Source organism: Aythya ferina (genome assembly GCF_964211825.1).
Source record: "Aythya ferina genome assembly, chromosome: 11".
NCBI lineage: Eukaryota > Metazoa > Chordata > Aves > Anseriformes > Anatidae > Aythya > Aythya ferina.
In genome coordinates, this window is record NC_140307.1 from 7,388,696 (window position 1) to 7,402,484 (window position 13,789).

A 13,789-nucleotide genomic window follows, 5' to 3' on the forward strand; every position below is an offset into this window, starting at 1 on the left:
TGCTGGAATTATTTATATAGGCAGACCTCTATGTGGAAGTAGAGAGAAAGGAAAAGTGATCCAGGGGTTAGACTGCCAATTTAGGACTTGAAAAAATGTACCTTCTTGCTTTCCCAGACTGCTTTTAAAAGCTAATTCATTTGACACAGATTCTCAGACATACTTAGAGGTCTACCTCCCATTTAATCTTCAGATACCTCAGGTACCTGTCTGTGCCTTGTTCCAGAATCCACAGTGTTCACATAGCAGGAGAAGGCATGCACGTGAGAGACACTCATGGACAGACTACAGGTGAATTTCCAAGGTACCATCAGATGGGGTAACACATCATAACTTGTTGCAAATAGCAAGATTATGGTAAAGAAAGGTGCTTTCTCGAATAAAGTACTTGATTGTCGCCAGTGTATGGTAGCTCCCTTTCCTCACACTCCCCAAGAATCACTACATGACCTTGAACAGTTTCCCTGGTACTATTCCTTAAGCATCCTGAAGTTTTTGTTTTCTTTTAGGAATCATCTTTTATATATATATATATATTTATATTAATAATATTTTTTATTTAAAACAAACAAACAAACAAACATTGGCAGTGCCTATTGCTTTTGTTATCTCTACTAGCAAAAACTTACCTTCTGGACCTTCATTTCCATAGGTGCTTATCTTCCCCCTGCCTATTCTGGTTGCATTATTGTCTGGTCAGTAACGTGAGACTTGTGCAGAAACAATGTACAGGTAACCATTTAGATCAGATTGTGTGGGCAGACTTCTCCCTAGAACTGGCTGCGGTCCTTAGATCAGACCTTCAGATACGCCTGATCCAGTCACTGAGAAACAGTGCAGACTCCTCCAAACTGGCCTGCCGTGTCATTCACTCAGACTCTTTGGTTATGTTTGAAAAGACACTGCGGGAAGAGGTGAAAGATTGCTCAGCAAAAAGAGGGATGATCTGTTAATGCTGCTCCAGGTCCATCCAAAGCCTAAAAGCAGTTCCCTAGCAAGCACATTGCATGGTAATGAATAAGACAGAAAACCACTGTACTACTCAAGTGTTTTGGAAAGCAAGAAGTCTGCAGAGAATAAAGTTTTCCTATATGGTTTGTCTACATAGGGGAAAATATCCTCTTTTTTTATTTCTTTTTTTTTGTTAAATTTTATTCCCAATTTGTCTACCCTTCACAGTTGTGCCCCATATAAAAGCACAGTCAACCCTTGTGCTCCTCAAGAAGCCATTTGGCAAAACTGGGCCTTCTGGTCCCCTGCACTGTCTTCAGCTTCATACAGCAAAGTAGAACAGGTGTAACAGCATCCAACAGGCAAGGAAGCATTCCTTGTCCAACTAATACTGCTTTATTTGTGTGCTGTCTTTTGGGGAGGGTGCTGGGAAGATGGATCCAGCCCTGTGCACGCCCTGGGTAGTTTTCCATGTTGACGTAAAAGATGAGACAGCAGCGTTGAGGGATAAAGCGGCCAAGTTAAGTGGTCATCTGGGGTTGGCAAATGCAATGCTGATATAATTTCTTTGGCTCTGACGCAGCTGACCATATGTTGAATATTGAGTCAATTATGGGAGGAGATAAAGGAAGGGAGAAAGACGCCAAGCAAAGAGCAGAAAAGGAGAATTTGGGGAGGGATGGAGGGAAGAGACAGCTGTGGTAATGCTGTGAGGGAAGGGGTGGAGATGGGAATGCATGACAAAAAGAGGTCAGCGCGGTTATAAGGAAAGAAGGGAAAAGTAACCTTCTTCTCCACAGTAAGTTCAAGTAACCCTTTTGTCCACAAAGGAGAACGCCTTATTAAAATAATTGTTTTGCTGGAGAACTTGACCAGAAGTTTTTCTGTTTACTAAATCCCCATTTCTCTCATAAGCAGGCCTGTCAGGCCTCTTTCTCCCTTCTGCTCTGCTTCACTCCATCCCTTGAGCAGTCTCGCCTGTAACATCCATATCTTTAGTCAGGGAAAGAGTCCAGGTGAATGATAAAAACTGTAGCATGTTCTTGGGTACAGAAAATAATAAAATAAAATTGCTTAGTCCCTGCTGATGCAAAACCCCAGGCAAGTTCAGCAAAAGTTTTGAGAGAGGCTTCAAGGCAAGCTAGGCCTTGTTTCCTCACCATGTAGCCCAAGTGCTGGGTATAATGAGAACAAACACTCGGAGTGAGGCACACCTCTCCAAGGGTGAGGTGGGGGTGGAGGTTTCCATTAGCTTTCCTCTTGTTACCATTCCTCTGTATCAGCATCCACTGACCTCAGCAACCCCTTCCTCTTTCTCATCCTTTTATCTCTCCCGTCCTTTTATCTTCTGTCTCTAACTCCAGCCCCTCTCATCTTTCTTTCTAGAAATTCCTGCTAGCTTATTTTTTTTTTCCTCGGATCTTCAGCCTTTTCTGCTTGCTTAATCCCCTTGAAATCATTTGGCCCAAATTCCTATCCCCTCAACTCCATCTGTTTAGCATGCCGTACCTGCTGCTTAGGGTTCTCTGGGGCATGAGAAAACCTGGCTTATTCCCTCCTGTCCTAGTTGTCGAAATAGCCAGTTCCCCAGCGTGTATCTGTGTATATTCGTTCCCAGGGGTTTAAAGGACAGTACCTTTCAGGGTTGGTCACAGAATCACAGAATTTCTAGGTTGGAAGAGACCTCAAGATCATCGAGTCCAACGCTAAAATTTAGGCTGCAGACACCAGGCACCAAATGTTTCTTTCAGCTGCCTGGTTTATCCTCTGCGGCCTCCAAATGGTTTCTATCAGTATTCTGATGAAGAGCTCGCTGATGGAATTAGTGGGAAAACAGACTGTCAATTTATTTATACCCAGCCTTAGGGCATAACCATTGTGCATGTGTAAAGCTATTAGGATGCAGAGAATACTCTGCATGTGTGTGTGTGTATATTGACTGGCAGGGAGTTTACAAGGAAAAGCCATTGCCCCAGGGATTGAACGGTGACGAAAAGTGGGAGAGGTGACCATGCCGAGTGCCAAAGATCCTCTTTCTCCGAATGCAAGGAACAACTGATGGCTCTGAAATCTTTTGTCTACTTGTGTTTATAAATATCTTTAGACTCCAGTTTTGCTGCAGCTCTAGTTACCCTTGTGGAGAGAGAAATTTCTAATTTAACTTTTGGAGTCCTTCCACTTTCTTCAACAATATCTGTGTTATGAAACTATTGCTGCCTTTGGCTGTGGGATTGTTTAAAGCATATGAGTAATGAATAATAAAGTTTTTCCATCGCATTGTCTTTTAGCCTGTGTTTTCAGGGGAAGTTGAGAGACACTGGAAACATTGAGTTGTGGATATTTATTTGATGCAACAGCGCTGAGTATGAATGGACTGTTTTTCCAGTATGATTTCATCAGCTTTGGGTGGGAAAATTTGTATTCTCAATATCCTGATCAAATGATAAGTGAATAAATAGCTGCCTTTTTTTTTTTTTTTTTTTTTTTTCTCCCTCCTCCCCAGTTTCCTATTACTGTGTCAGTGTCAATTAGGAGATGCAGGTGAGCCCCCTGCTGCCCCAGCCATTACACTAAGACACTTTTAGCAGAAAAGGCAAGACATATGTTGGTTGAAGTGGACCAAGAGCTAGTAGAGTAAGTGTCCATTTCATTCGATTATCCATGTTGCTCGTCTCAGGGATCTGTTTCTTCCCATAAAACATAAATATATATGTGTGTCTATGTCCAAATCTTGGACTGTTGATAGGCATCATCTCCTGCCATGCTGTCTGCTGTGGAATGAAAAAGTGAAAAAGGATTAGCAAAAACTGTTTAGCTCTATTATTCTTTATAATAGCCAGAAAACAATTAACTGGTTATCCCTTAATGTTATGCCTGCAAAAGACTGCATGAGAGGGCCCACGGGACCACTGGGCACATTTGTATTGCGCAGTGGAGCGTGCTGTACCAAGCTGATGCTGATCCAGACTGGTTCTTTCATGTAATAGGGAGCAGAAATTGTGCAGAGATATGAGCTGATCATCAAAGTAGGATGGCTTTGTTAGCGTGTCTCTGAGCCTAAACTAATTGTGACTGATGAGTTTGTCTGCAGCTTTCTGGTGCAGCATTTTCTGCTTCAGAATTTGCTTGGATTTTGCTGGCTTGGAAGACTTCGCACCGTGCTCCACGGCTCATATAGATGTGTCCAAAGGAGGACAGAGCCATAAAGCATTGTGCTAGGGAGAAGGATGGGGTCACCGAGAATACAGACTGGCAGGACACTGCAGAAGACATGCCATCAGGCACAGCAGCTTCCTCCTGTACGGCAGTGGCAAATAGATCATATCATGTGTGTAAAAAAAATGCAGCTTCACTGCCATGGAGGTGTGCTTCCTTCCAGCTTCGTAACCAAACCAAAGTGCACCACCTCTACTGTTATCTTCTTCTCTCTTAATCTCTTGTAGAATATTTTCACAACTCTGAGTCAAGAGCACAAGCTGAACAGTTTTAAAGCTCTGTGTTGCAGAGCTACAAGGGAAATGCCTGGAGACCAAGCTTCCCTTTTGAGTAATGCAAGTGGGACTGAATCCTAACCAGCACACGTGCTCCTGGCATTGCTGGCAGATGCCGTCAATAACATCGGTTTGATATGTCAGCTCTGTCAACATCTTCGATTTAATGGTAGTCAGCTATGCACCTCCAGCTCCGCCCTCTGCTGGGAGCTGAGGAGGGAGGAATTATCTAAGTTAGCTGCATTAAAAGATAAAAGTCTGCCTGTGTTGGAAGTGAATAAGGTGTGTTAACTGGTAATCTTCAAACTGAGGTCTCCAGCTGTTACTCCTGAGCTGTTTGCTATCAAAGCAATATGGATCCATCACACAGCAGCTAACTCCAGTGCATGAGCAGTTACTGTCTGAGGTTTCTCAGGTATATTATAGTTTTATTATTATTATTTCTCTGCTCATAGTTTCTTAAGGCCTCTTCATATCCTGAATAAAGCCCTAGGGAATCATAAAGCCACAGGCTGAGTTTTAGCACAGACACAATTCGCATCACCTGAATTGATAGGTATTTAGTGTGTTGCCTTGATCTTGGAAGCAGGACCCTGAGATGCACCCCAGGGAAAGCTGCAAGATGTTCTTTGTATTTTTTGCCCCTGAGAGAATAACTCTTTTGCTGTGGAAATGACATTTTTTGCTCAGAAATGTCACCACTTCTGCCTGCCAATTGTAACTCTGTCACACTAAAATATCTTATCTTTTAAAGTAAAATAATAAAACATTTAGGAATCTATGCAGAGCTGCTAAGCACTCTCATTGTTTTGCGTTAATGACACTTCCTTCCCATAAGCCTCTCTCTCTGTTTTCTTACCATTATTAATAATTGCTGTAGTTCATTGTATCTGAATCTTGCTTGGCAAAGCTTGCAGAAAAGATGATTAGGGTAAGAGAAGAAATGGTGTCAGAGATTTGCTTACTGTTATTAAAAATATTTAGGAGACTGTCCCAAGAGCAGAAGTCCGTTTGCCAGAGACCTCCAGCCCTGTCTGGCACTGAGGCAATGTTTTCCCAATTGTTTGCATGCTCTTCTAGGCAGTCTTGTGCTTATCTAGCTGTCCAACCACTCAGTGTAAGTTCAAGCTCTGCATTATTTTGTTCATGTCCATCATTATAATAACATATTCACACTTGGCTTGCAGGGTCTCAGAAAGGAAGCAGAATTTCAGCATAGTTATTATAGGAAAATGTATCTGTTATCAGATAGGGCTTCTGTCATGCTGGATATTTGCACATGCCAGACCTACCCAAGTTGTAGTGGTGGTTTTCACCCTGTCCAAGTAGTTTGTGGTCTGTAACAAAAATGTACAAAAAAGCTTACAAGAGAATTGTAGACAGTAATATGAGAAATCTCTTCTTTCTTCCATCCACCTGCAGGTTGTTGGCTCAGAAACAATCTCACAGCTCTGCAGAGCGGCTGAGATCCCAGAGAACTTGACAAAGGCAGTGATGTTACACAGCAAAAACAAACAGGAGGACAGAGCTCAGCCCTGTAATAGATTACTGGAAAATATATGGGTTCTGTTACCCATAAGATGTCCACTAACAAATATCTAGTAGAGAGTCAGGTACAGGCCATGCTGTTGTGGAGCACGCCCTGTGCCTGTGGCTAGGGCCAGGGCTGCGAGCGTGGACTTGTGACAGTTGCTAAGGAAACAATCTTGGAAATGGGATTGGAGCTCTTGTCGGAAAATGGGTGGCTGCAGAGATGGCTTGTGCTGCAAAAGCGCACGGGGCTGATAGAAGCAGCAATTGTTCAGCAATTGATTCAACCCCTGATGTGATAGCATTAAGGAGCAACATGTGATGTGGTCACTAAATGCCACAGATGAGGGATTTTGCAGTTTCTTAGTTTTTTTTTTTCAGTGTATCTGTGTTTTTTTTGGTCTCTCGCCATCTTGCTGCCTGCATGAAACTACCAGTAATTACATTGAATTACTCCTATGCAGACCTTTGATGTCTTACTTTTTTTTTTTGTTGTTTGTAATATCTGTAGTTAGTGAAAAAACACACAGAGACTTGGTAATCAGGGGTGTTCCAAGTGAGGATCCACAGCTTGGAGGAGTCCCCTTGGAAAGATGATGTTAGTAATCCAAACCCTGCTTGTGCATCTTTGTCTCAGCCTGTCTCTGATAGAGAGACATAAGCTTTTAATAGACTGAGAAATTCCTTGGAGGTGTTTGTTAGTTTGCAATTACTTTGCAATTGATTTTCTTAAAAAACAATTCATAACTTGTTAAAGATCTTCCCTCCCTCCTTCTCTCCCAGTTTCCTTTTCCATCTCTGTCACTGCCCAGTATTTACAGTCATAAAGCCTATTTGTTTCCCATTGCTTAGGGAGATGATTTTTTCTACAGAGAGAAAAAAATGAGACCTAATCATTTGTAAAACTGGATTTACAGTCGGATCCTCCTGGGGACTGAGTATAATTCTTACAATGATGACTTCTGCAAATGTAGTTTAGGTGGTTAACCTATTTGCCTCTGTTTCCCCTTTTGTAAAATAAGGTCTATTTTAGCATAGCTCCTGTAGACCAAATGCTGTCAGTGAATTTGTGAATGGCTTAGGGGAAATATAGCAAAAGTGAATGAATGCTTCATTCAGAATGGAAGGAAGAACACTAAGAGTTGTCCTCCAAAGCAAACCTGACTGTCTCCTAACACCTGCAACTTGCACACTCAGCAATGAACCTTCCTGCTTTTTCTCCACCAGGGCCTGCAGCTGGGGACTCAAGAGTTGGAGGAGATGGGAAGCAAGTTTTGCCTTGCTCTGCTCATTCTGCATCTCAAATCCTTGCCCTGCAGCAAGAAGGTGATGGACCAGGCAGCGCTCCTGCTGGATCTGGATGAGGAGATAACAGACCGAGCACAAAGGTCAGTGATGGTATTATTCAGAGGGTTCTCCTCTGGGAGATCTTCCATGGAGACAATCTCTTACAGGGAAGACATTCTCTAAGGGCTATAGGCAGGGAACAAATATTGCAGATTAGTAATGGAATTTGATGACATGATTTAGAAATTGTAGGCCTGATTCAGCAAGGATTCTCACAGATATTCCTCTTCACACTGTACTGAGACCTACATACATTTAGAACACAGGTTGGTGACTTCTTGATGCATGTGACGAAGTCAGTATCCTACTGATCATTGAGGAGGTGTTTTTCTAAATTGCAAAATTCATTTCTTAGCTTCCTTTAGGGATTTATGCACCTCAGTTTGCCATAGTATAAATATATGGGGACTTTGGCCTGGATAAATGTCAGAATATGGGACTCTTCAGCTTGAATTGGTGATGAAGTGGAAATGTATATACCCTTTCTAGAGCATTCTCGCTAGTGCTATGTGCAAGCACATATGCTTGTAATAATGTTTTTCCAAGACAAATGGAGAAAGAAAACTTAGTGATCTGATATGATTTGAAGCTTCCCAGTGGGTTTGTCATCAAAGAGTGCTTCAAGCTTCATCAATGAAAAGCAAGTTTTTCAGTTGCAGAAATGCCCCTATAATTTATAGCAAGCTTCCAGTCTTCTCCCTGCAGGAATACTTAACTGACATTACCACCACCTGTTCTTCATGCCGGAAACCATTCTTACAAGCTTGTTCACGGTTTTTAATGTTTATGAGGGACAATGAAAAAAGAGGCCTGAAAAATAGAGACATTCCTTTGGTATAGCTGTGCTCACTTGAACGTATGAACACATAAATGAAGCAATTAGCATGTATCCTAAACAATTTCAGGGCTGCGGACATCCATCCAACAAATCGTTGGTGTGTCAATAGAGAGAACTACTGGCCAGGTGGTTGGATTTGAGATATAAATCAAAGTCTTTTGAACTAGAGCTGGAAGAGCCTTTGCATAAAATAATGTCTCTTCTGGGAAGGAAAATATTGAACCTTGATTAGCCCTAGACAGTGATAAAAAGCCACCCAGTCACACTAGCTCAGTGAGGCCTTTCCCTGATCTGTGTAGTTTTCTGTTACTATTTGATTTGTTTGGTTTCATACTATTAGGCATTCCTTTATTTTTTTCCCAGTATCATGGGGTAATGGACCTGTACCAAAATAGTAGTAAGAAACTCTCTAGTTACCAATACCTTTAAAATCAACAAACCTCCAAATCTCCAAAGCTCCCATAGTGTTCCAAACGTGGCCATGGTGACTGAAAGCAAAACCTTCTGTCCCTTCAACTTTCCCCAGCATAAGTGTCATCCAGGGATATAATGCCACTGTTGAAAGGCAATGTGACAGTTACTTGTTCATTTTCACTCCACTGGGTAAAATTGCAGATCTATCTAGTTTTGGTGGGTTAAGTGCAATTAGTTACCATTTGCAGAACAGGTAAACAGTTGCATTGTTTAATCCTATCTAGAGACATGCCATATTGCAGGAGCTTGTTGCGTGAGGCTGGGGAAAGAGAGACACAGGGACCAAGGGGCTTGCTAGCATATTCTGTTTTTTTGATAAATAATTCATTGAAAATGATTGTGTAGTCTATTGATTCTGATTCAGAAAATTAATATTTTGCCTCTGGGTTTCTATGAGACTCACCAAAAGAATTGCGTAATTTGATTTTAGAGGGAATAGGAGGCCTACTGGAACCAATGCAAGAATGCAGAATACAGAGAGCACGTTGGTATGGGCAGGAGGGCAGCTATGTCCAGGCCTCTCTCTCAACTCAGACTTTGAAATAAAATAAGACACAGACTTTTAAGTAAAAAATGATTCTCCATAAAAACATTTATCTGGAGGGAGCTGTGGGGTTCCATGCAGTCTAATCTTACTCTGTAAAGACAAAGTCCAATCTTGCTCTTTTAGGTAGCACAAGGAAGTCACCAGAGCCTTGCAGCTTAAGGTGGTGTATCATTACGTCAGTGGAAATTATACTCTGTTTTTTTTCTAGGCTGGTGCCGTCTTTGTGGGTTTAAGGAGAATGAAGTGTCTGTAGTTTAAACCCAGCTCTGTTGTCTTCTATGGTTATCACAAAAATGCATGGCATCTTTGAATCCTTTCTATATTTTCTTCTTATGAAAGTGTGAGTAAACGTGGATAGAAATACCCAATTTATTTTGTACCTTTGCCAAAGCAGAGTTAGACCTGGGGCCTGCACATGCAACACAGGATCAATCTAGGTGGGTACCTTGTGGGATTTCTTTCTTGTGTGCTTTATATTGTGAGCAGAGGTGTTTTTTAACACCCTGAAGGTAAACCCTTTTCCAACAGTCTGTACAACCCTGATCCCAGGAAATATTATTCATAGATGTTGAAGTGGGAAGCATTAGCTCTGATTGTAGCTAATGCTTTTCTGGCAAAATAAAGTGTGTCACAAAGACTGTCCTACTAGCAGTGTCAAAATAAAATAATTGCTATTGCTCAACCTTGATGAAAATACAATCTTTATTCATTGGTAGGGTTTTGTTTTGTGGAAATAGGATGAAATTGCACTGATCGCTACAGATGTGAGCAGTGTGATGTATTGCACAGTGCTTATGTTAAATATGTCTATCTCAATCTAATGTGTTTCCTAAATATGTATTTCTCAGTGCCCATCTCTGTAGTACTCTGGGTGACAGGTCAAGCAATGGAATGAAAAGTTAATCCAGCACTGAATAGAGCTGGCTCCCAGATGAAATGTCTCATTGCAAAGGTACATAGATCACAACCTATGGAGCCAGAGGTCCCTTCTGTTGTGAAATCCCCACAGTTCATGCCCTGCATTTGTCTCTCTTTTGCCCTGGTGTCTGGTGTGCGTGTCATTGACTTGGCATTTCAGCATCTCCTTCCAACAGCAAACATTTTCACCTGTCAAGGTTTATAACTGCATGTGTCTTTTACTTTTCCTCTTCAGTCTCTCTCTGCTCTGAGTATTTCGTAGCCTTACTCTTTCTCTACTGCTGTGAAGGAGGTGAAGATGCAGGCTGGACCCTCCCTGCTTCCCTGGAATAAACTGTCTGCTGTGACCTTTATACAGTTCTTTCAGAATCAGTGGTCAATAAATCAGAGCAAGGTAATAGCTGTCAGGAAAATAACTGGTCTGAAGTGACTGGTCCTCCTGTGTGAATGGGATATTTCTCACATCAGATCTGGTCCATAGTGTTCAGACACAGTCTCCAATGAGCCAAAGAAAGGTGTACAAAACCTTTAGCAGACCTAACTAAATACAGTTTGATACATGGGCAAGAATTTCTTCCTGACCCATGCATTCTTCAGTCTAGTATGAAGAGTAAATGGAAGTCATTCACAAGCGTGAGTAGGGCAAATGGAATAAGTTCCCAGCAGAGGCAGAGTAGTAAAGTATCTGAGTCTGAGGATAAGTAGAGGGCGCTGAACTTCCATCACTGGGCCTACACCACTAGTAGAACAGTAGAGTATTTCCCCTAAGACCCAGAAATCCTTAGACGTCATGAAGTTGGCCCAACAGCTATTTGTCACTGGTCTGCAGCAGTTCTATGTGGCAGCTGTCTCATAAACATGCAAAAAGTTGGAGGAAGTATAAAATACAGTACATGCATTATATAAATTACAACCGTAAGGTGTGACGGCTGCAGGAAGAGCTCCTTTCTCCCTGTGTGTCATCAAAGCTCAAGGGCTAGATACAAACTAGGCACGTTCAAGGACTATTCCAAGTTCCACCTAGTTATCAGGTGACATATATGTCCTTCTTAAGCCTGCCTTAGAGACGAACAGGTAACTCCTGAAATTATTGCCACTGGTACTGCAGTGATATAGGATTTCTGGACCACCTGGAAGTGCTCATCTGCGTCATACCTGAAGTGCTTTAACTGTGAAACCTCTGTAGTAAATTCCAGGCCTGTTATTCAGATATTATCTCTCCACAGAAAGTTCCTATGTGCTTCCTACCGAATGCTGTACCTGATTAAATCAAGGGAAAATCCAGTTAAGGGACTTCTGAATTGATCTAATGTAAATGCTATATAAATGTTGTGCTTACAGGGTCCTGGAACCAATGCTCAAAAGGTTATTGGTATCTAATATGTTGCTTCTCATCATTTATTGAATGACGACAAAACCAAGTGGCTATCTAAGTGTTTCCAAAAACATCCATATGACGTCCTGAAAACTTCAAATGAATAAATGCCCTTGGGACTGGAACAAACTTTTGATAATCCTAGCAAAATTCTGCCCCTCTAGTGGTTAAATTGTTTAAGGTATTAGCCAGCTTTTAATTAGCATCCTGTGTTCCTGGGACACTTGTTCAAGCATTATCACCCTCATGTTTCACAAAACCTTAAGAACTTAGTAGTTTGTTTATTTTATTTATTTTTTCTCTTCACAAGTGTTATATAGGAGTTTTTCTGCATCAAATAGCCCTTTTTCCACCTCCGTGCAACAGGGTCAGTCTTAAGGACCACTCTGCCAAGGTCAAAGGCCAAATGTGTGGAGAGTTTTCTGGTCTTTAACAGCCTTCTTCAAAAAACAAGGTAATGTATCAGATGCTCATACAGACATTTTATTCTGCCCTCTCCCAAAGGCACAAGCTGGCCTCACAAGCATTTGCCATGCCACAGGAGGAACCACTAATTTTGCGTTTCCAGCCTGCCACCACGCCTTGTAGTCAATTCAGGCATTCAGAAGCTCTCTGCTGGGAAAGTGAAACGCCAGCATGTACTTCAGACATCATGTGTTTTGATAATAGGTTTCATGCCTCATTTGCTGTAAAAGCGATTAGGTTTTAAGTCAATGCTGTCCAGGTAACTTCACATTTGTCATGGCCAGAAAGAAGATGGGAAGTGACTGTTTGTTCACTTAAAACAGGTTTAAGAAAGCGAGAGCATCTTCTCATTAAAGGTGTCTTCCCCTTCTTCCTCACGTTTTGAATGGATAGTATATTCCTTCATTCTCTTCTCCTCTGCCCTCCAGGTTGTGCTTGGGAGTGTTTTGCACTGCAGCGGTTGTATCAGTTTGTTCAGGAGACACATGGTACATGTACATATTGAGACAGACCTTTCAGGAGTCATTAAGAATTTTCTGCTGACTCAGATATTATACATCTCTTGTGTTTCTTTCTCATTTCTTACATTTCTTGAGCAGAGCCAAATCCTTCTCCATCCCAGATGGCAAATATGCCTAGCTCTGATATTAATCAAAAGCAGGAAGCTTAATCACTATTCTGGCTCTTTGTCCGGATGTAATCTTTTCATCTTCCATACACTGAGAAGAGTTAGATTGCTTGGTGAGTGGATGGCAAATCCAAGAATTGACAAGAAGGATTAGCAGATCATTTGGAACTGTGCTTGCTCTTCTTCTATAGTGCATTGATGCACCATCATGATCCTGGATGGTATTGAAATGTTGGATTTCCCATCCTTGCACTCTAATTCACCCTCCCCTGATTATGGCTGTGCAAGCAAGTCCACTCATCTTTTAAGCTATGTGGCCGAAATGCCATTCAGATCAAACTAGAGTGAATTTTTGGACATGAAGCAAACAAGAAAGAGGAAAGTTCAAACAGCAAAATAATACAGATGGAACAAAGCACGTTTGCTTCATTTCAGGCATTTCTGACATCTTTGAACAGCAGAAATGCAGCATGATACTTCTGTGCAGTGATGGCAAATGGCTCCCTTGCCTGATAGAGTATGTCTTCCTCTAATTACAGGTGAATGTGGATTTAATTCCTTGTTGCATTTTGTCTGTTTTTATTAAGTAAACTGGAACAAATTTCAGCTGAAAGGTTTGAGTGCAAGACAGTGCTTCACCCAACAAAATGCCCCGTCACCTCGCAGTTAGGGTGTTCCAGCAGCCATGGCATCCGGTTCCCTGAGGCAAACTGGGCAGTTGGACTCTGAGGAGTCCTCTGACACATGCATGAAGTTGAAAGTGTTCTTTCATGAGGTTGTGAATCTAACTCCTTGGGGAATGTAACAGCAGGACTTATTTGACAGTTTTGGTTCAGACTTCCATTTGATTGAATGCTCATTTTTCTTTAAGTAAAGATTCGGGACTTTTTTTTTTTACCTTGATCATCTGTAGATGTTAAATATCTTGTGCCAGCTTTCAGGAGAGGAGGTTGCTTATTGATACTGTTTTTTTTTGTTGATGTTTTTGTTTGTTTTTTAAGCTTAGTCACAGATTTTATTGCTGGTAAAGGAATTTAAAATTTCTACTGCTTTATGAACATCTCTGGATGTGGTATTTCTATATTTGGATGCCTGAGCAAGAAGTGCCAAGGAGATGCATTTAGCTAAATAAACCAATTGTCATGTTTGCCACACTTTGTCATATTGGTGGTGTAGAACATGGGACAAAAGGAGTTTCTAATGTATTTCTTATAACACTTTAATG

General features: G+C 41.5%; 1 protein-coding gene across 4 annotated transcripts in view; it reads left to right on the forward strand.

Moving 5' to 3' along the window:
- The window catches only part of AGBL1 (AGBL carboxypeptidase 1), a 287,320-nt gene that overhangs the window by 188,740 nt on the left and 84,791 nt on the right, over positions 1 to 13,789 (forward strand). For all 4 annotated transcript variants that reach the window (XM_084532780.1, XM_084532777.1, XM_084532779.1 and 1 more), the window contains one exon: positions 7,200 to 7,360. In XM_084532780.1, coding sequence (XP_084388906.1) covers positions 7,200 to 7,360 — 161 coding nt within the window. The remainder of the gene's footprint in view (positions 1 to 7,199; positions 7,361 to 13,789) is intronic.